At 41.8% G+C, this 22,972-nt stretch overlaps 1 protein-coding gene across 16 annotated transcripts in view; it reads left to right on the top strand.

Annotated features, from left to right (window-relative positions):
• Nucleotides 1-22,972, top strand: part of DLG2 (discs large MAGUK scaffold protein 2) — a 1,493,215-nt gene that overhangs the window by 1,064,334 nt on the left and 405,909 nt on the right. For all 16 annotated transcript variants that reach the window (XM_073336088.1, XM_073336081.1, XM_073336168.1 and 13 more), the window contains one exon: nt 1,929-2,098. In XM_073336088.1, coding sequence (XP_073192189.1) covers nt 1,929-2,098 — 170 coding nt within the window. The remainder of the gene's footprint in view (nt 1-1,928; nt 2,099-22,972) is intronic.

The raw sequence follows: 22,972 nt of genomic DNA, 5'->3' as shown, positions 1-22,972 counted from the left end.
AACCCTGCCTTTTGAAGTGGGCCCTGAGGAGTGTCCCTTTGTCTGCTGACCATCTGTTACATAAGGCCAAGATCAAAGCCCCAAATACTATAAAGAAAAGACTAAGCTATTGATGGTGGTTCTGGTTCTGCCATGCCTGTTATGAGCTTGTAGCCACAGGAAAAACCCTTTGTGGGGTTTGAAGGACTGATTCCTACAAGAGCCTTTGTTGAGGTGTGATGTTTGGTAAGCTTATTAGCTTTTGTGTAGGGCCTTTTATTGTTTTTAATGTTTTCTCTGTAATGCTTTCACCTTAAGAATAAATGTGATTGCTTATAAAGTGCTCTGTGGTTGTTTATAACGGCTGCCTATTACAGCTGTTCAAAGTGAAAGCAAAGTGCAGATGCTGGTGTGTTTAGGCAGTCTGGCTTGTTAGGGATATCACAGTGTAGGTAGGAAACTGTGGATCCTGGAAAAAAAAAACTCAGTTGGGAGGGAGAGAGACATTGGTCTCCATCCAAGAGAAGTGATGGCTAAGGAGCTGGGAGCCTATAGTGGGTTCCCTCATGGGAACACATAGGGGGAATACAAGTGTAGTTGCCCTGAATTGTGACATGGGGATGACAGAGGAAGGATTGGTTCCAAATGTTAAGTTTACATGTTTATTTTTTGACAATGAGACATTGGTACAATAGTTTAATTTGGGCAAGGGCTGAGCAACAAGCAGTTTAGGAGCTCTGGCCCTCGGAGCAGGGGCTGAGCAAATAGCAAACGCATGCCATCCAGCCTAGGGTGGGTAGGCTGTCACCCCAGGGTGGGGGGCTGGCAGCAGCAGGGGGTAGAAGGACCCAGGCCCACCCTTCTCCACCGGGTTCCAGCCCAGGGCCCTGACAGGAACCTGAGGGTTCTGCCACTGGGTTAGCGGGGATCCCACTGAAACACACTGACTTAGACTCTGGTAACACAATCAGACTAATGTCTGGGGTCCCTTGGCTACTTCCTACTACCCCTTTGAAGTGTACCTCCATCTCCTGGGGTTCCTCCATCTCCCCAGGGTATATCACCAGTGGCAGTCCCAGTAGCTCCCCCGGGTACTGGTCAGTTGGCAGTCCTGGCTCCTCCTCTGGGTTTTCAGCACTGTAGAGCTCTATCTTGACTGCAGGGCTCGGCAGTGGGCTTTCTTCCCCAGCTCTTGCATAAATGAGCTGCATGGCCCATTTTTTAAACCTCCTGTGCCCCTCTGCTTCTGGCATTGCTTGCCTGGCTCCACCCATCAGGGGTTGGAGCGTGGTTTCTCCCCCTCAGTCTCAGAGGGAGGCCACACCGCCTCACTACAAAGCGTGATAGCATTTTTTAATGTAAGTGATATCACTGGTGGGCCTTGCTGATGAAAAACGTTTTAAGGAGGTATTTGAATGAAGCAAAAGTGATTGCCTTGTGTATATTTAAATAGCTGATTTCCTTAAGAATAAGCATAGTGCTGATAACAGAGCATGAGCTCTTTAATAAAATTACATTAACGTAAGACTTCCTTGTTAGAATAGAGCTGGGAAGTGGCCTACCTTGAGCCAGAGAAGAAGTTTGTTCTTCATTTGTTTTGCTCTAGCACTTGGGAGTGCTAGTCATGGACCAGGCCCCACATTGTACGAGGTGTACAAATACAGAGAAAAGACAGTAGTTTCCCCAAAGCGCTTATACTAGGTAGCAGCAGTTCATCTCTCTAAATGATCAGACAGGATGGCAAATACAATCAGGTGTGCCATTTCAGTGGGCCAGGTGTGCCATTTTCCCACTGTTAATCAGTGAAATGCATCACACTAAATCTGTGGCCTGACAAACATACCTATTAACCTGTGTTCATTTGATAATAGTTCTGATGAAGCACATTCTGCTCAATTTCAAAATAACAAATGCAACATTCTCTAAATCTGTTTTTTCTTTCCTTGCAGGGTCAATGATTGCATCTTGCGGGTGAATGAGGCTGATGTATCAGAGGTCTCTCACAGCAAAGCCGTAGAGGCACTAAAAGAGGCTGGCTCTATTGTGCGATTGTATGTTCGTCGAAGGAGACCTATTCTGGAGACGGTTGTAGAAATCAAGTTGTTCAAAGGCCCGAAAGGTAAATATGTAAAAGACGTTTTGACATTTCGTTCTGGCTGCATAACTAAGCTCTTCATCCAAGTGTAACGGGCACCTCAGCCTGACCTTTTGGAATCTGGCCGCGCTGGTGTATATTGAGAGCGGAAATGAAATGGTTTTGGACTGCCACTGTTTGAGTTCACAAAAAGAACAGGAGGACTTGTGGCACTTTAGAGACTGACAAATGTATTTGAGCATAAGCTTTCGTGAGCTACAGCTCATTTCATTGGATGCAACCGGTTGCATCCAATGAAGTAAGCTGTAGCTCACGAAAGCTTATGCTCAAATAAATTGGTCAGTCTCTAAGATGCCACAAGACCTCTTTTTCTTTTTGAGGATACAGACTAACATGGCTGCTACTCTGAAACCTGTCTGAGTTCAGTTGCCTGTTTTCCCTGCAGCTGTTGATGAGAGCACTGGAATCTAATATTCAGTATAGAGGGAATTCGGGCAGCTGGCCTGTTTTAGATGGTAATGATTGCAGAGAGAGCTCAGGGCTTGCAAAAGAAGGACAGCAGAAGTGTCAGCCAGTGAGCTGTCAGGTAGCCCTCCTTGTTCCAAACCTTCTCCCCAGCTCCAGCATCTGCCTTTCATTTAGGATGCTGTTGGATATGGTCTTCTCCAATTCCCCTTTGTTGAAAAGGCCATATGACTATCCCCCAACTTCTCCTTCCAGGGTTTCCCCTAGGTTTCTCTCTCCCAAAGCTACTGTTGAAAGAATAAAAGATAAAACAGACTGTCCTAGCAAGATAGCTCAGTTGTCCTTGCATAATAGGCTATTTTTCTCCTCATCAAGTTGCCATGGAAATGTAGGATAAAAGCTCCCTGCACCCAGGCTTAAATCGTTTTGTCTTCACTATCTAAACCCTCTGGCTGGTGAAGGAGCCCTCTGGACATTGTGAAGACTTCAGTGTAAATTGCAGGATCTCACAGAAAACCTGAAAATAAAATATTTCTTAGAAGCAGTACTGCTCATATATAAAACTTTCATCATTACTCTTTCCCCCTTTCTTCTTACTAAAGGTATTTTCATGAAAACAAGACCTTTCTTTCTTAAGAGCTCATTTGATCCTAATGCTTATTCCCACCAGAAAAGCTGCTTTTTGAAACTACCTTATTTTCCGTAGCTAATAATACCACAAAAAGAACTGTTACTTTCAGTGGGGGGGTGGGGGGTGGGGGAGGGGAATAGGCAGCAGATACCAATGAACTCTTAGGGTATGGCTACACTTGCAGATGTAGAGTGCTTTGAGTTAAACCAGCCTTGCAGAGCGCAGTACGGAAAGCTCTGCAATCTGTCCACACTGAAAGCTTCAAGCGCATTGGCATGGCCACATTTGCAGCACTTGCAGCGGCATTGGGAGTGGTGCATTATGGGCAGCTATCCCAGCATGCAATTGACTGCAACATGCTTTTCAAATGGGGTTGGGGGTGGAGTGTGACAGGGAGTGTGTTGTGTATGTGGGGAGAGAGAGAGTGGGTTTCTGGGGGGCTGAAAGCATGTCTTGTAAGTTCAGACAGCAGCAGACTGCCCCCTCCTCCCCGCCTCTCTCTCTCACACACAACATTCCACAGTAATGGCTTGCTTTGTCTCGGAGCCGGCTGTCAGAAACGGAGCTTTCAAAGGGCATATCCGCATTCCTAGGCAAGTGAAAAACAATGAGAAGAGTGGCCACTTGACTTAAGGGGATTATGGGATGTTTCCAGAGGCTGCTCAGAGCGCAGTAATGCAACACCTCGTTCACTCTGACACCAGGGTGTTTCAGCCACTACGCAACAAGCGTTAATCTTCTTGCTGAGGTGGAATACCAGGAGCACTCTAGCCATGGAGTCAGAGCGCTCTATGTGCCTTGCCAGTGTGGACAGGGAGTGAGCTAGGGCGCCCGGGGCTGCTTTAATGTGCTCTAACTCACAAGTGTAGCCAAGCCCTTAATCAATAAGGGACCTAATTCATTTCTAGGGTAGCTCCAATCATTTCAGTGGAGATTTTCCATCGGACCATATGGCTCCATGACTGTTTCTTTTTATATAGATGTCTTTAGTAATAATGAATGAGTCAGGTGAACCAAAGTCTGACATACTCATTTGGAAATAAAGTGATTTTTCACTGGCTTTCATTAGGTCTCATCTCATCTTTAAAGAGTTCATGTTTCTGGAAGCTGGTATGACAGTAGTACTGGATTTTATTTGTTTACTGAGATATTTTGTAATGTACTGTGAAAAATAGCAAAAATCCTGCATATTATAAGTACCTGTATATTAGGACTATCACAAGCATTTGATACTTGGACTTCAACACTACATGGTTCACCAAACAGTAAGGTACATTTAAATGTGCATCTGAGGGAAGAATTTAGCCCTAAGAATCCAGAATGTTATAATACAAAATTGACTTTCAAATGCAAAACAGTCTGTGCTGGGAGACTTTCTATGTACATGTTAAATTGGAACAGTACAGGAAGCAGTGTTTTAAAGAATTTTGAATTAAACAAATATGCAGTGTAACTGTTATCTTGAGTAACCTAAAGAAACTAAACATAACATATCCTTTAAGCTTTTGATGAGACAGTAAGAAATAATTTTGTTTTACTATACCTGTGGCTGCATTGTGGAAATGGAAATGAGATGTTAGCACTTTATTTAAAAAAATTCTTGCAAGATTTTCATTTTGGTTGTGTGCCTAGAACAATTTTGTTTTACGTTTGTTACAGAACAGAGTCAATATAAAAAAGCTTTTACGACAAATGAACTTTTTACCTCTTAGTTTTTCAAGTATTGATTTGATAGTTCTAGTTAATAAATATGAAATTTACTGCAGACATATACTCCAGTTATTGAATTGTATTAAACTAGGTGTCTCTTAAATTTCCATTTTAGCATTATTGAAAGTAAGTTAGCTGAAAAGCAGGTTGAAAAAATTAAAGTAAATAATCAGCTCTTGGAAAAAATAAGTCTTTATGCTTTATAGTTTGAGCTGTAAGTGATATGCTTGTATGCTTCATATGTACTACAGAGAAAGAAGGAAAAGAGGAGGAAAATAATTTATATATGCTGGTTACATTTTTTTAAATTAGTATTTTCATATAGTAGCAATTTTAATTGATTATTTCAAAGTCTTATATCAACAATTAGTCAGACCTTGTGAGGTAGCTGTGTACCTCTGTTATGTCCCTTGTACAGATGAGTAAACTGAAGGACATAGAAATTATAAGAGGCCACACAGCACGTTAGTTCTAAAGCTGGGAATAGAATCTAAGGATCTTGTCTTGTAGGCTTGAGTGCTAACATCTATCCATGGCACTACACTCTGTCCATTCACACTGAAAGTAGTTTGTCTGTGAATTACTCTTTCCTATCATTGCTATAAACCATAGAAACCATTTAGTATTTATATACCCAAAGAGATTTATAGTCATTTATCTTATTTTCAACAAGGAAAAACTGTTAGTTTTCAGACAAGAAGGCTGTTCTGATGCCAAACTTATTGTAGCAAAGATGTTTATAAATGCTCCTTTTGTATCTTTGCGTCAATATACTGCTGACTTCATTACCTACTTTGCTGAGAATGCACCTCACAAAACTTAGTCCTGCCCTCCGCAGCATCCCCTACACTGAATGATCAGTTCCTGTACTTGCATGTGCAATGGCTCATACTTGTCAGTGTTTGAAAGCTATAAGATAAGGATAAGGAAATTTGTAGAGGGAAAATACATGCATTTATTTTCAACTGAAGTACAAAGGACTTGGAGAAATTTTTTGGAGGGATTTAAATGTATTACAAAAGTTAATCTAACTAGGGATGGTTGGCACGTAAGTTGATGATTTTGCATCAGATGTGGGTTTCTGTGTCTCATATAGAGGGCAGAATGGAAGCCAGCATATTGCAAATATATTATAAATTCAAAACAGTTAAGTGTATGCCACATATATCAAGAAGCCATGTAACCCTTCAATTTGACTATTTGCAAAAGAGACGAGTGAGGATACCTCTGGACCGTTTAACCTTTTCTCAAAATTCCAAGACCAGTCTGACCTCCTGTACAACACCAGCCATGGAACTTCCTCAAAGTAATTCCTAGAGCATATCTTTTAGAAAAACATGCAATCTTGATTTAAAAATTGCCAGTGATGGAGAATCCACCACAACCCTTGCAAATTGTTCCAGTGGTTAATTACCTATTAATTAGCTTCAACTTCCAGCCATTGGATTGTGTTATATATTTGTCTGCTAAATTTGTTCCCCGTATAGGTCCTTCTAGAACATGATCAAGTCATCCCTGAACCTTCTTTCTTAAGCTAAACAGATAGACTTAAGAAGCTCAGACTTAAAAAGGTATGCTTTTAAAACCTTTAATCATTTAATTAACATGATAGGTCCAAATTTTCCAACAGGTCCATACCTATGTAGTTACACAAAACTCTGTGTGCATTCAGAAGTTTGCCACACCCCTTTTTGAAAATATTATTTAGAATGTCCATGAGCTATCTTCTGATAAATATACAGGCAGTCCTCAACTTTGACGTTCAACTTACGACAAACAGCATTTACAACGCTTCTGAATTGACACCCTGATTCGACTTATGTCAATTGGTTTCGACTTTATGATCGGTCCCTCAGTGGAGGGGATTGTGGTTCTGAGTTACGACGTTTCGATTTACGACGCAATTTTCAGGAACCAATTGTGTCATAAGTCTGAGACTGCCTGTACGGAGAGAGAGAGAGAATTTTAAAAGCCTGATCATTACAGAATCTTTTCTTTATCATATGTTAGAAAATTGTCCCTAATACATAAATCAAATACACAAGTTTAGCAACATACTATTATTGGAAATGAAAGACCAGCTATTTATGAAGTGCTGTGCAAGTGCATTTCCTATTGGTCTGTTTCAGTACTCTCCCTGGGTCTAGACCTCAGCAACCAGTTTCTTCTCAGTTGCTACAGCCTGTTACAGAGCAGATACATTCAATGTGCCCACACAATGTCTATTTCTGATTGACAGTCAATAGGATTAGGCTCCTTGGGGATTTAGATGGTTTTGAAAATTCTATCCCTAAATTGAAAGTATTTGTTTTCTTTCCTGTGTGGAAACATAACAAAAATAATGACCATGAGAATGGATATTTTTTAATAATCAGTGTCACAGCTGTATACACCATAGTGTTTGTATCAAGGAAACAAGTGTGCATAAATTTAAGCACTTTGTCTAAAATGGTACTTGGTCAGCCTTTGTAATTTTACATGTAAAATAGCTTTCTGTGAGACCTTACAACAAACTGATTATTTTTTATGAAGAATGAATTACAAACTTTAGCAGCATTCTCCCTCGTGTCCTGTCTGTTCAAGAATTATAATATATAAACCTATTTATTTATAATTGAGTAAAGCTTTCTGAAATTAAGACATTTTATGGATCTCTGGGGTTTTCAGGAATCTTTGCTATTTGATCATTCTGTACAATTTATATTTTGTTGACAACAAAACAATCGTTGTGTGCTTGATCAGGGATAGAAGTTTAACTTGATTTTTATTTCAGGTTTTAAAGGATCAGATTAGGCAAGCCCACGATGCCCCTGACTGCAGCCTTACTCTTTCTGATATCCAGGCATGCTATATGTATATTATCCCAGTCTGTTAGTTGTTTACTATGATGCAAATGTAAGAATTTAACAATAGATGCTCCTCTTTGGTTCACTCTATGAAGGTCTTATTGCCTACTTTTTCCATACACAAAGTGCAACATGTACTTTCAGTCTGAATTAGTTTTTGATCAAGAGAGCCACAAAACAAGGAAAGGAGCAAGGTGCTTCTCTGTAGCAGGCTGTATTTGAACAGAACATGGAATAACAGTTGCCTCCAGGAGACAGCAGGGTCCAAGAAATTTAAAAATGCAGAGCGTATAAAATCCTATCATATGCCTAGCAACACACACATTGCTTTATTGTCACTGAAAGTTTCTGTTGCATCTGCATATAGTAACAAATCAGTTTTGGGGAGGTAGAGAGTACCATATTACTTAGGCTGTTATGGGAAAGGCAGGTTGAGTTGTGTAATTAGCATGGTTGTACACAGAGAGGGATCCCTATGAAGCACTAAGTTCATTAGTTTCAATTAGCTTATAAAAAATAAGCGATGAGTAAAATTCCACTGTGACACACAGGATGTGTCTACACTGCAATAAAACACCCGTGGCTGGCTCAAGTCAGCTGACTCGTGCTTGCGGGGCTCAGGCTGTGGGGCTATAAAATTACAGGGTAGACATCTGGGCTTCTGCTGGAGCACCAGCTCTGGGACCCTGCATGGAGACTTACTCTTGTGCGTAATTTTTTTAAAACCTACCACTTTTTCAGATGAGAAAACTCAGAAATATTGAGAGCATATTTCTCCTCTCCAGTTCTCACTGTAGATTTCTTATCTTCAGTGGCTCTTATTATTCTGTTCTTGTTTTGCAGGCATAGCTCCCACTGCCCGAGTGGGAGTACTGCAAGCAGAACTACTTCAGAATATTGTATTTACTTATGGAAAAGTCCCCCAGAGAAAGTCATGTTAAGGTGAAAGAGGAGAAGAGCTTTATTCAAGTTAGCCTTTTTCATGGAGAAATTTGCAGGGTTCCAGAACCTGGGCTCCTGCCCAAGCGTGAATGTCTACACTGCAATTTTATAGCCCAACAGCCCAAGTCAACTGACAAGGCCAGCTGAGGGTGTTTTATTGTAGTGTAGACCTACTCATAGTGTCATCGATGGAAACCACTGTTTCAGCCAGGGCATTAAAGGTTTGCTTCTCTCTTTATAAATTTAAAATGTAGAAAACTGCAAAAAAGGCAAATGTACCATTTTCATTTTTTCCCTACAAAACCTTTTAAACTATGGTACACACAATGATCTTGCCTGATATTAACAAACATAGCACAAGTAGCACTTTTCTCAAGTGATGTGATCACACATAGGCCAAATGGCTATCTAATGATATTAACCTTGCGACAAGTTCTTGCTGAAGCTGTTGTTCCTAGACCCATTTGCCAACATACTTTGATACCTTTCTTTACAGAACCTTTAAATCAGATAAAACAGTAACTTAGAGAATCTTTTATTTATGGATAGTAGAATTCTACCATTGTTAAGCTGACAGTTGGTAGCCTTGTTATACATAGACATGGTGTCAGAGCATATATAACATGGGTTTTGATTGATAGCTTAAGCCCTTCCATCATACACTAGAAAGAAAGCCAATTTAAAAACAGAAAATATTAGTTTCAGTAATGATAGCAGGGCAGGATCATGTATTTTTGTTTGTTTTTCAAACAAATTTTCAGGAGCATAATAAACTCCTGACCTCACTTTCATAGCAAATGAGACATTTTGAAGATAACACAGCTGCAGAAAAGATGCTTAGATAATGAAAAACAGATGAGAGCAGGAAACCTGGGAGGAGAAATGGCAGATTAAAAATAGCAAATAAGAAACAAATGTAAAACACAACTGATAATGCCATCTGGAAATTCTGGTGACTTGAGCCTCTGCTCTTGTATTTTAATTCACCATTGATACTATTTATTATTAGAGTGGAGCTCAAGTCATGAATCAGGTCTCCCTTGAGCTAGATTCTGTACAAACACAGGATAGACCCCCAAAGAGCTTAATTAAGTATAAGATAATAGAATAATGGCCTTCTTTTTACTAGTGAACTGGAGTACAAGGGCATACCTCCTTCTGGAAATTTTACATTGGCTTAAAAATCTCAATAAAACTGAAGATAGGAAATTTTGTAGATAAACATTTGAGCTAAATACCTGAATCTCAACTTTTAATATATGGTATAGAAAAGTAGAGAAATAGGGTTAATTCCCCCCACCATCTATGAGCAGATAACATTAACTGGCCAGGAGGTACTCTAATTGGCACTGGCAGAATGTTGAAAATATAGCCTGCCAGTTGTCCTCTGAGTCACTGTCTTAGAAAGGTGCAGACCCGCTGGAAGTAAGGATCACAGTAGGCTAAAGTCTAGGTCTATTACTCCTTCCTGTTGGCTCTGATAATGGAATTTTTTCCCCATTGTGGTTGAATTTGATCAATAAAAACATTTAATTGTACGCCTTTATTTTTCTTAATGAGTACAGGCCTGCTTGGACCTAATTTTAAATCCTGACCAAGGCTCGATCCCAAGCTGATCACAGCTGACCCAACCCGAAGAGTGTCGAGTCATTTTCAGACTCGACCCAACATTTCTTCCTGAACCTGTGCCACCACTGCGACCTCCTCGTTGGGGCTCAGCTTGGTGGGGGCTTCCTGCGCCCCATGGGCCGGGCACAGGATCTGTCCCCGGCTGCCTCCTACTCCCGTCGTTGACATGACAGCTGCCTGCCCCACTCCTGCTGTCACTGCTGCCTCGCTGCGCAGCATGTGCAGTGGATTGAGAAGTGCTACGACTGTGATACACGCTTAACCTGTATGTGTGTCAATGCTGAATGGTTGCTGTGGTTGCCGAGGTGCTCTTTAAGCTTTCCCATTGTAGTCTGAGGGACGTTAATATGTTTATGTTGCTGTTGGAGATGGAAAAAATATTAACGAGACTATGCAGAGGCGGTCACCATCAGTATAAGGATATGTCTTCACTACAGAGATAGCCGAGGTTCTTATCCAGGTGTTGCTCTGGCCCCTCTGCTTTCCACACACAAAAACCTTTTACTCACAATGAAAGCAGTTCCCAGTTCTGCTTTTATTTCGGCTGGTAACTGGCCCCCTTTGCCCTGAGGTAGCAGGCTAATAGTCCTCCAGTGCTTTCCCACAATTCCCCCATGTACTCAGAAGGACCGAAAAGTTCTCCCACAATGCCCTGAGAAAGAACAGGTTTCAGAGTAGCAGCCATGTTAGTCTGTATTCGCAAAAAGAAAAGGAGTACTTGTGGCACCGTAGAGACTAACAGATTTATTTGAGCATAAGCTTTCGTGAGCTACAGCTCACTTCATCGGATGCATCACGAAAGCTTATGCTCAAATATATTTGTTAGTCTCAAAGGTGCCACAAGTCCTCCTTTTCTTTTTGAGAAAGAACAGCTCATCTTACTGCTGCACATGGAACCTACCATGTGCCTCCAGAAGTCCTAGCAACACACACAACAGGAGGGCATTGCACGAGTGAGGTCATAGTAATGGGTTTCACAGTATGGTTGTTCACCCAGGTGCTGATCACCCAGGCTAACTGCAGAACAATGCATCTTTAAAGGACTACTGGGGTATGCTTAAGAGGTGTCCCATAACTTTGCACTTCCTTGCTTTGAACAGTTTGCATTTGCAGGGGGATGTCACACTTAACCAACCTTAATTCCTTCTAAACAAACCTTTTGTTTATATGTTTTGAAATTATTTATTAATTCACAATATCTAAGAATCCACAGTGAATCTTCACTGCAAATTAGTGAAGTTCTATTATGGTAAATTCTTGACCTTGGTGGTTGTGCTGTCCAAAACACTAACTTGCACTGAGGAAACTTGATATTTGATAGATCAAATTCTCTTTCAAAAATGGTATTTAATTCCTTTGCTTTCTCTTCCTTTTACCCATGATATAGAGGTGTTGCTATTCCAGGTAGTTTAGGCCACTGCATCTTTATGTATCAGATTTCTCCCCCCACACCCTCCATATGGCGATGTGCTACTGCAGTATTCTCCTTTCTTTTCCTATGTGTAGATGCTGGGAATGTATGTTACTCTCTCTGTTGCCTGTCTCCTTTGGTCTTTGATCGCTATTTGTTGATTAATTTTCCCTCATGTGGCTCATGCTGTGTTGCTTGCTAGAAAATACATCCATTTTCATTTGTTATCTCTAAACAATGAGATTTTACAAACTTTCTTTTGAAGTCACACTATACTTGTTGTTTTGTTTTACTTGTGTATGGTATATGTGGTATGGATCCACTCTCTAACTTGACAGTCGTACCCTTCTTTTTTCTGTAGACTTCCACATAAATGTGCCTTCAGTATTTTTTTTCTTTCCAGAATTCTTTCTGGATGATCTGTTAAACTAGTATGACCCATTTTAAGTGGTCTTCCACTTGGAATGAACAGAAGACCACAGAGAATTGAACACATTGTCCTTCCTGTTCCCTTGGGGCTATTTGCTTCTTTTAGTGCATATGCTCTGGATGATGCATTTGAGATAGATTTGCATTGTAAAAAAAATTCTTAGATGGTTTAGGATCTTTCTGTTGTAGTACTGTCTCTCCTAAATATATTTCTGCGTAAATGAAGGGCTGTATGGAATTACATTCAGTGTTGCTATCCTTTTCTAAGATTTGTTTTGTAGTTTGCAGATTGCTTGTGCTCAGAGTTCACAGCATACTGTAGAAAATTGTTGAGAGTCCCTTTGGTGTGAAGAAAGTGTAGTATCACTGTGGAATGAGCCTATTTTTGCAGCCTTGACTAAGACACAGCTCCCACTGACTTCATTTAAATTTTTGTTTCCAGAAGTCCTGCAGGATTGGGCCTTTTTGTTTTTGTAAATGTAAGTTAAAAAAGAAATCCTGTCATTTTTAACTACCAAGTCAGATTTAAAGGGTACTGTCACTGTACTTCAGAGAGCAGCAGATACAGTGATCACTATGAAAATGTCAACACCATTACCTCATAGTTATTTCCTGTTCAAAGTCATTTTTCTTGCAGTTGTAGGTTCAGTAGTATTGGGCATTGAATGCAGGTTGGCAACCCTTAGCAGTTTTAGTTTGGAGGGTGTTGTACAAAAAGGTACTTAGTTCTGATTTGTGATGATTTGCACCCTCTAAAATTTGCTTTGAATTTCAGTTTGAAAACAAGATTTACATTGTTTTCTTGAAATCGTTTGGAACAATAGAGTTTTTGCAGTTTTGAACAAAACCCTAAATTCCTGATCATACATAAGGAGGATTGGGATTTGAGTCTTATGAGTAACGCACTGAACTGAGACTCCAGAAATACAAATGTTTTTATTTTAAGTGGTTCATAATGTGTCAGTAAGTACTCAAAAGTAGTGACTGCTTTTGACAATATTGGCCCAAACACACATCAGAGATGTCTAAAATGTGTAGTTATAAGATCAACATTAATAGCTGCTGTAATTTTTGTCATCTGTATATATCAGTGGTGGGTGACCTGTAGCCCATGGGCTGCACGCGGCCCGTCAGGGTAATCTGCTGGCAGGCCGCAAGATAGTTTGTTTACATTGACCATCCACAGGCATGGCTGCCCGCAATTCCCAGTGGTCGCGGTTCTCTGTTCCTGGACAATGGGAGCTGCAGGAAGCGGCATGAGCCATAGGGACATGCTGGCCACCGCTCCCCGCAGCTCCCATTGGCCGGGAACAGAGAACCGCGGCTTAATGGGAGCTATAAACAAAGTGTCTTGTGGCTCGCCAGCGGATTACCTTGATGGGCCATATGCGGCCCACTGGCTGCTGGTTGCCCACCACTGATATATATGGTTAATTGGTTATACTGCTTAAAACCGATAAACGTTTTCTAGTCCTCCTACTGCTGTGTATTTTTACCATAAAAAATAAACTAAAATAATTGATATTTGGGGATGAATTACAAGAAGAATCATTTCATTGTAGCATTATGCTTAGTAGTCAGCTAAGGAGCTGCCAACCATTCTGACTTAACCAGCTTTGGCCATAGGGTTGCCAACTTTCTACTCACACAAAACCTAACACCCTTGCCTCACTCCCTGCCCCACTCCTCCGAGGCCACACCCCTTATCCAAGGCCACGCCTCCACTCACTCCTTCCCACCCCCGTTGCTTGCTCTTCCCACCATCACTCTCATTTTCACTGGGCTGACTCAGGGGGCTGGGAGGAGGTGAGGGCACCAGCTGGGGGTGCAGCCTCTGGGATGGGGCTGGGCATGAGGGGTTTGGGGTGCAGGAGGCTGCTCCGGGCTGGGACTGAGGGGTTTGGAGGGCAGGAGGGGGATCAGGGCTGGGGCAGAGGGGTGGGGGTCAGGGGTGCAGAATCCAGGTGGTTTCCGGCAAATGGGAGCTGCAGGGCCGGCGCTTGGGGCAGGGGAGCATACAGAGACCCCTGGCTGCCCCTGTGCATAGGAGCAGGAAGGGGGGACATGCCGCTGCTTCCAGGAGCCGTGCGGAGCCACGGCAGGCAAAGAGCCTCCCTTAACCCTGATGCGCCACTGACTGGACCTTTAATGGTCAAAAAACAGACACCTGATGACTCTGTTTGGCCAGCTCTGCTTCTTCCCAGAACTCATTCTTGGTCACATTTGTAAATTGTTGTGTAGCCTGAGGGCATCATCCTTACATTTCAGTATAAAAATAAATTCATGATCCAATTCATGCCCAAAGATGGGATTAGAAACGTCTCCTCAGCTTTCCCTCTCCTCCTGTGAATTAACTCCTGCCTTCTCTTCCCTGCTCCTTTCCTGTAGTCTCTGGACATAATACAGAGAGCATGGTGGAAGCAAGAGCTGTGCAACAATTGAGAGGCTGGCAAACCTTCCCTAACCACTCGTCAAAGAACAATAGCATGAGTCATCACCTATTTAGAGGGGAGATTGGGATTAACCCCAGGCCAGGGAATGTGGCAGCCACCTTCCCTTATTTCTTTGTCTTATAAAACCTATCACAATTGGAACTGAAAAGAAATGCTACATAAGGCATACAGCTACAACATTTGGCTGTAGAATTTCATTACTTTAATGGATCCCAATTTAATACAAGCAAGAACAAATGCTCCAGCTAGTCACATTACAGAATGTCCCAGTTTTAGGATATCGATTCAGCACCATTGCCTAGAACTATACTTCACTGATAGGCATGACTTCTCACATTCGACTTTTCTATCTTGCAAGAAACCATGCCTATCAGTGTAGGTTAGTTTCTGCCAGCGGCACTGAATTGATATCCCTAAATTGAGAGTCTCTTTAATAGAAGGTTTCAGAGTAGCAGCCATGTTAGTCTGTATTCACAAAAAGAAAAGGAGTACTTGTTAGTCTCTAAGGTGCCACAAGTACTCCTTTTCTTTAATAGAACTAGTTGTAGTTTTTGTTATTTTAATACATTATTGTTCCTAGTGAATAGTTCGGGGGGGGGGGGAAGAGGTGGGTGATATATGTTCCTTTTGTCAGGTTTCAGAGTAGCAGCCGTGTTAGTCTTTATTCGCAAAAAGAAAAGGAGGACTTGTGGCACCTTGGAGACTAACCAATTTATTTGAGCATAAGCTTTCATGAGCTACAGCTCACTTCATCGGATGCATAAAGTGGAAAATATAGTGAGGATGTTTTATGCACACAGACCATGAAAAAATGGGTGTTTGTTTTCCTCAGACTTAAAATCATATCCTCTAGTTTGACTGTTGATACAAACTTACTCCTATTCTCTTCATTATGCGGTATCTTATGGACACAAAAAATGCATTAGTCCACTTATCTCCTTTGGGCACCAAAGTCTTACAACAGACCTGCCCAGACTGTCAGATGTGAAATACTTCCCAATTTTCAAAGAGTAGGGAGGTACCTCATTCCATTCTATAAAGAAAACTAACACTTGTTTACTGTGATTTCAAAGGAAAATAGCTTTTTGATTATAGAGGACACCTTTGCTCTGACACTCTAGCCTGTGGCTGACTATTTTCTGTTTGCAGTGGAGAAGTGAAGCAGGCCTACTACTCAGCTTATTACAATAGCAGTCAAGTGGTTCGAAGAAAATAAGCTTTTTTGAGAGTGTGAAGGTTTTCTAGATTATTGCTTTACCATCCCATAGGAATAGCGTTGCTTGGCTGAGTGGAAGGTAAACCTGCCCATTGCGGTTACTGTCCTAAAGGGTAGATGTGCTGCTTTGGTTCTTCAGTAAACAACATGCATCCCAAGAATAAGTGTCATGCTCTGCATTGCTTCATCTTTGTCAAACACAGAATCCTGTACAATACTTTTGCAAAGGGTAATGGTTTTGATATGAGAATATGAAATAGCTGCAATATTTGCTACATTCCAACACCCTAGCATTTTTCTCAGGGGGGAAAGAGACTTAAAGCTGTCTCTTCAGTGTGTCTTTGCCATCAGAACATAGTGATTGTATGGCATTATGCAAACAGAGTGTGGTGATTAAATCCAAATGTCATTATATTTGGCCAAATTCAACCCTGCCTGTAAGCAATTGTTAATCAGTTGACTTCAGTGAAGTTGTTCCTGCTTGCAACAAAGCTGTGTGTCCTAAATGTGTTTTCACATGTTATTTAATGGACTGTGGATGTCCTGTTGGTTTCAGAATCTTCCTTTGACATCAGGATGATTTTTGAAATACAAGTGGCAAACCTATCAAGTGTTGTTCTCCTGTTGTTTTCATTTTGCAGTAGAATAAGGCAGTAGAGACCATATTGTAATACTGACTTATAAAATTCAAATGATTTATTGGGACACTGCAAGTAACAATTCCAGCACCAAAGGCAGGACTTAATTTCCTCGTAATTCTCCCTCCTCCCTAACATAACATGCAAGACAACAAGTTATCACTAAGATAAAGATATAACACGCCCTGTTGATGGTGGTGCTGTCTATACTGGTCATTACAATACTTATATGCTAACGATGAAAAACCTGTGCAGCAAAGTCTGATCTATGGTAATATTTTTAAAAAGTCACCTAATTCTTAATCATTCTCCCCACAGTTATTAACTTCCTGGAATAATATTCTAAAGTGGCATCTGCTCTCCCAATAAATTATAACTATCCCTTTTTATAAGTCATTCATGAAGCATGAGGTCTCTACTGAAATTACAGCACTCTCTGCATCCTCATCATTGTAAGTATTTCTGAAGTGGAGCAGTAGCAATTTTCAAGTCTTTTAATAGCCAGTCGAGATGGCTGTAAAAATACAACCATGAACATTAAGATCGTTACTAAACTGCTGCAGAAACACTTACTGAAGATGCAGACCCAGCAGAACGCTATTCAACTTAATGAATTGTGCCTGCAACAGAGCAGAAGGCAGCAGGATGGGGAAAGAAAAATTTGAAGATCAGATTGGAAGCAAAAGAAGCTTTTAAAACAAATAGTTTTAATAAAAACAGATGAAAACCTGGAATTGGTTTTTGCTGTGTCCCACAGCAATCTGTTCTCCACCAAAAAACCACCATGTCCCCGGTTGTTGTGGTTCTTCCTGCAGCTCTGCAAATACTGGACGATTTTTCATCCTGTGTTTGCAGCCCTCGTGACAGTAGAGTGGAGCTCCATGCAGTAGTGTGGCCTCCATGCTTACGACAGAAATGGCGGAGGGTGAGAAGTGCCATGTAGGTTTCTGGGATTTAAAAAAAAAGGTGCAAAAATGATAGGAAATTGATAACAGTATGTGATGGATAAAGTTGCATGATGGGAATTTGACCCTTTGCTCCCATTCATCTCTGTATGATTCATTTCTTTCCTCCCATGTATTTCCAAGTTTTCCCAAAAGATAGCATGCAGGATGATGGCAAGTTGCACACTGGGATAACCTATCCATGGTGCACCACACTGCATCAATACAAGACCGCCTAGTGACTAAACACAATGCTGATGGAGGGAGCCAAGTATGCATGTGCACAAGGAATATACTAACTGCAATGATTTTATGCCAACCTAACTTGCCTTGAACAAAGTTTGTAGCATGGACATGGCTTTAGGCTTGTGAATGTGAGATGCAGGAAAGGCCAATTTCCAAATGGTGGGGTCATACTTAATACCTTTGCTGCATCTGTGATACCTTTGTCTGTATCATGAAAAAAACCCCACAAAGCAAAACAACAAACAAAAAAAAGTCTCCTTTGCCCCCTTCAAACTCTGAGTTTTCATCTCTCACATGCGTGGAACAATTTCTTCAATTATCATCACCAACCTTTCTTCCTTTTTTAAACTTCCCTCCTTCCTAAAATCCATCTGTTCTGGGATATGTACCAGATATTTTGTAGGTAGAATGCTGTTTTTGTTACGATAAATGACAGTTAATAGTCATTGGAAAGCAAATGACTCTCAGTCTGGTGATTAGGACAATCAGCTAGGGTGTGGGAGACTCTAGTCCTTGCTCCAATGACTATTTTATTAGTTATACGAAGTGGAACAGCTTCAACAGGAGAGACTGAAAAATCCCCATACCAGCTGTCACAGAGTCCCTGGGCGATGCTCTGGAACTGCTCCCTATGAAGCCAGGCAGGACTCTGGTGAGGTCTCCTCTCTATGAGCAGACTGTCTCCAGGACACACCGCTCACACAGCTTCCACCTTCCTGGGTCTGACCTCAGAACATTCAGCATCCTCTGCCCCTCCGTGTGCTTCCCCAGCGAGTCCGCCCCGGTGGGGTCCTGGGGAAGCCAGAGGGTCCTGCACCCCAACTTCGCAGTCAGACGGGACTCTCAGCCAGCCAGTAAAACAGAGGTTTATTAGATGACAGGAACACGGTCTAACACAGAGCTTGTAGGTACAGAGAACAGGACCCCTCAGCCGGGTCCATTTTGGGGGGCAGTGAGCTAGACAGTCCCGTCTGCACTTCACTCCATGTCCCCAGCCAGTCCCAAACTGAAATGCTCTTCAGCTCCTCCTCCTCTGGGCTTTGTCCCTTTTCCGGGCCAGGAGGTCACCTGATCTTTGTCTTCAACCCTTTAGCTCTCACCTTGCAGGGGAGAAGGGCCAGGACATCAGTTGCTAGGAAACAGGGTGTCGGCCATTCTCTGTGTCCAGACCCCTGCACACAGCTGTCCTCTAGGGCTCTGCAACAATCATACACCCTTATCCCACTACCTAGATACTTAAGAACTGCATAGGGGAAACTGAGGCACCCCCACAATATTCAGAGAAAACTTTAAGAATAGTCCCACTTCGTCACACCAGCATATCCCAATGGCTAGAGCACCCTTCTGCAACGTGGGAGACCCAATTTTTTAAAAATACAAGTGGGGTGGTGATTGAAATACTATTTAGCAACCTATTTTAAAAAAATTAGATTGTGAACATCATTATTTTGCTTGGCTTCTGCTGTCTGAAACAAGGAGAAAGACAGAGTAAATGGGTTTTGGGGATGTATGAGAGGAATAGTTGATTCAGTTAAAATTCAGCTACCAAAATGATGTGGTGGGGACCATTTGCATTTATTCTGAACATTCTCCTTGCTGTACCCAGGTTCCTCTAATGGCTTGGTCACTCCTGCTGCATCTTAACTATTGTGAAGCTTCGTTTGTAATTGCAGCAAGTTTCAATGAAAATGAGATTATAGCTCCTACGGGGAATTTTGTATAGATGGTTCCGAGCTACGAAGTGGGCGATTTGCATCTTTTTTTTAAATTTGGGCCCATTTCTCATTGGTTTAGATCCAGTTTGCCCAACAACTTTGGAATGTTGCTTTTCCTTTATTTTTTTTTAACTTCTATGTTAATTATTCACGGAGTTTGCAGCCTTTCTTTATTTAACAGATGTGCTTTAGATGCACCTGCTATTTTAAGGGAATTCCTTTAGCAGCTGTCATTTCAGTCTATTGTTTCCACAAGGGCAATCATTCAGATGGTCTAGAGTACTCTCACACCTGCCAGCTGGTAAACCATGACTTTGGGGGGAGGGTCTCTTGTCCATTTACTTGCCTTCCGCTGCAGAGAGGCTCCCTTAAGATCTTTTCATGCCAGAAATTCTCTCTTATGCTGGTGGCAAGGAGGCTCCTTTTTCTCTACATGAAGGAGTTTGTTACTTTTCAGACAACCTGCAATATAATATAAATCCTTTCTTGGTACAGTACATTTTAGCATGAGTTGAAAACTATGTTAAAAAAGCGAAGTGGAAGACTTGATCCCCTTACCTTTAGCCTATCACTCCTGAGGTGAATAGCAACTTTGGGACCAGTACAGAGGCAGAGCCTCTGGGCGGGCGAGGGGTGGGGGGAGGGAGGTTTGCTGTGTCACATAGACATTAACTGATATTTATGATATTTCAACCATGATCTGTGTGGCCAGTTAAGGAGCAGCTTTTATGGATTGTACAATTAGTTCTCTCCAGTCCCTCACCTTGAGTGGAGGTGATGGTTGTAGTGCAGGATCTCAAGAGTGAAAGAGGATGATAAAGTCGGACATAATGGCAAGGAATTCTTAGGAATCCATGAACAGTGTACACATCCTTTGCCTAAGCAAAGGAGCCAATTTCCTTATGATATTTCTGAAAGCTTTTCTTTGGCAAATGGTAGTTGGAATTACGAGGTCAGTTTGTTGTTGCTGCGAATTATTTGTTGTTGTTTTGCTGTCCACAAAAATGTGCTATGAGTTTAACAGAACAAATGGATGTACCAGCTCACACTACCTCCTCCCAGGGAGTAACTGCAGACTACTGAACTCCACAGCCTCAAACACACCTCCCTAATCCCAGAGAGTGACTGCAGCCTGTTTCCCCTTCAGCCCCTTTCTTCTGCCAATTTCCTGGCTTTATACCAGACCCTGCTGTTCCTTCTCAGCTGGTCTCCATTATGTATCAGTTCTTCAATCCCCAGTCTCCCCCAGAAACAGCCAATCAGGTTAATTAAGCTCACTTGGCCTGCTCTGTCTTGTGTGGGGTGGACACTCCATTACTCCCACCCCAAAAAATTCAAGGGGATATGGATGGAGTGAAAAAGGATGAAGGATAAATGTAGCTAATTTTAAGGAAAGAAAAGGAGTACTTGTGGCACCTTAGAGACTAACAAACTTGTCTGAGCAATTTTAAAGAGTGGAATTTTACCGAGCAGTGACCTCTAGCATATTGTGAGTTGTAGGAAACATCTTAGCAATGTAGTAACTGTATTCCTGTCTGTGTATGAGCTGTCTTGGCTAAATTAAACCCAAACAAAGCTGATTTAGCCATAGTTTGTTATTTTTAAACAAATCCACACTCAAGAAAATCTCTCTGTTAACTGTTCTTGGTGCAGTCTCTCTAGGGGTTCCAACTTTCTCTTCAATTCACTTACAGTTAGACCAGTCCATAAACTCTTAACCTAAATTGAATCCATCAGCCCTTAACTTCCAGGACTTGCAGTCTTCTTTTATTTCCTTGTCAGTTTCTTAGAAGCATCCTGACATAAGGCCATTGCCCCTCTGTTATCCCAGACCTTTCTACCTCCCTTTCCCTGTTCCCTCCTTTATAGCTGGGCTTGTTTTCTTTATTCGTCTCACCTGTGGGTACATGCCTCCAAAAGTGGCGGTTCTGTGGGGGTTTGGCAGTCTGACTGCATGTAAGCAGTGAAGACTCTCTTCTCCCTTCTGCCTATGCTCAGTATGGGGTTTGTAAATCCCACTACACCCTCTCACTAAATATATAATCACAGTTAATTTTATCAATTGGTTATTGATTATTGACAATTGATTATCAACAGTAGGTAATATGGCAGATATGAAATTTATCCATAGTGTATAGGTACTAGGAGTAGTAGTTATGCCTGCTAAAAATCACCAAATGTCTGAGCTAGCATCTTACAAATCGTTTCTCCTGTGCTTGAAAAGATACTTAAAATTCTACAGTTGCAAGTGCTACCCACACAGTAATGTCATGGAATAGCCATAGTAGCCATAATTTGTTTATGCACTGTGATCACCCAGAGACTGTTGAAATGAGGGATGCTTTTTGTAGATAATGATACAAATTGCCCTTGCCCAAAAAGCATGAAAGACAAACATTGAATAGAAAAAAGAAAAATAGCCAAGCCATACAAAATTGTGGAAATAACTTCTGTGACTACAAGAGATTAAATATAAACAATTTCCTTTGCTTGCCCTTGACAGTAATTTTGTATTTTGGTTGCCTTCTGTTTGCTTTATTTCTGTCTAGGAGAAATAGGAGGCATTATTACAATAGAATCTTCCCTACATCTGTAAATGTTAATGAATGTGTGAACAAAGTACTGCCTCAGCACAGGTTGATGGTAATTCACATCCAGTAGGACCTACCTGTTTTCTGAAATTCTCTGTTATCAAAAACAGGATCATATCCCTCAGAGACACCTAGTTTGGACAGACAGCTGGCTGTCCTTGCAAAGACTATGTGACTCTACTGGACTTCACGCTTTAACTCTAGGCCTCAGCTACTGCACTTTAGACAGCATGCCTTCACTCAGAATCAGCACTAACGACCTTTAACGCTGAATCTCTACTTTGTACCCAGCACTTGTGTCCTGATCTCAGGAAGCTGTTTTCCTATAAATAAGATCATGGGCTTGCAGGCTTTGAAGTCTTGACTTACTGAGTCCATTGGGTCAGAGCCCTGGATTAAATAAATGCCTAACAGTTTCAAGGTTTGAGGTAGCCATAGAGATTTCAGATAATCGGGTTGCCCCAGCATTCACCCTCTGCCTTACATAGTCTTTCCTTCCATCAACAATACTATGAGGTGTAGTTACATTGGCTTCCGAATACTGAGGCACTGTCCATGCTCATTGAATTCTAGTATGGTTCCCCAGACAGTTATTAACAGGGACTTTCCATCAGATTGTCGCAACACAGTAAATAGTCTGGGGGTGCAGGCCCTGGGGTGGTTTTGGTCAGCTTCTGCCCCCCATTGCGGTTGGGTCCTGCCCAGCATTCACCCCACAGTGGCGGCTCCTGCAGCTCTTGTGCTGTGGGGCTGGCAGGGCTTGGCTTTCGGCTCTGTGGTTGCAGCACTGCTCAGTTTTGGCCCCACCCCTCTGACTGGACCAAATTTTTGTGAGTGGGGTTGTGACCTGGTTCATGCAGTTGCTGTGCCACTCACTCAAATTTGGCCTATCCAGACTCCCGCCATTATGAGTGGTGCTTGGACCCCAGCGATTGCCGTGCCTGGAGCAGGGAGACGAGGCCAGCGAGTCCTGTGGGAGGAGCCACAGGAGCTGCCATGTGACCCTTTGAAATATTCTGAAACCCAATTTTG

The sequence above is a fragment of the Lepidochelys kempii genome, chromosome 1, assembly GCF_965140265.1.
Source record: "Lepidochelys kempii isolate rLepKem1 chromosome 1, rLepKem1.hap2, whole genome shotgun sequence".
NCBI classification, from domain to species: domain Eukaryota; kingdom Metazoa; phylum Chordata; order Testudines; family Cheloniidae; genus Lepidochelys; species Lepidochelys kempii.
This window is presented reverse-complemented; position numbering and strand designations above follow the sequence as displayed.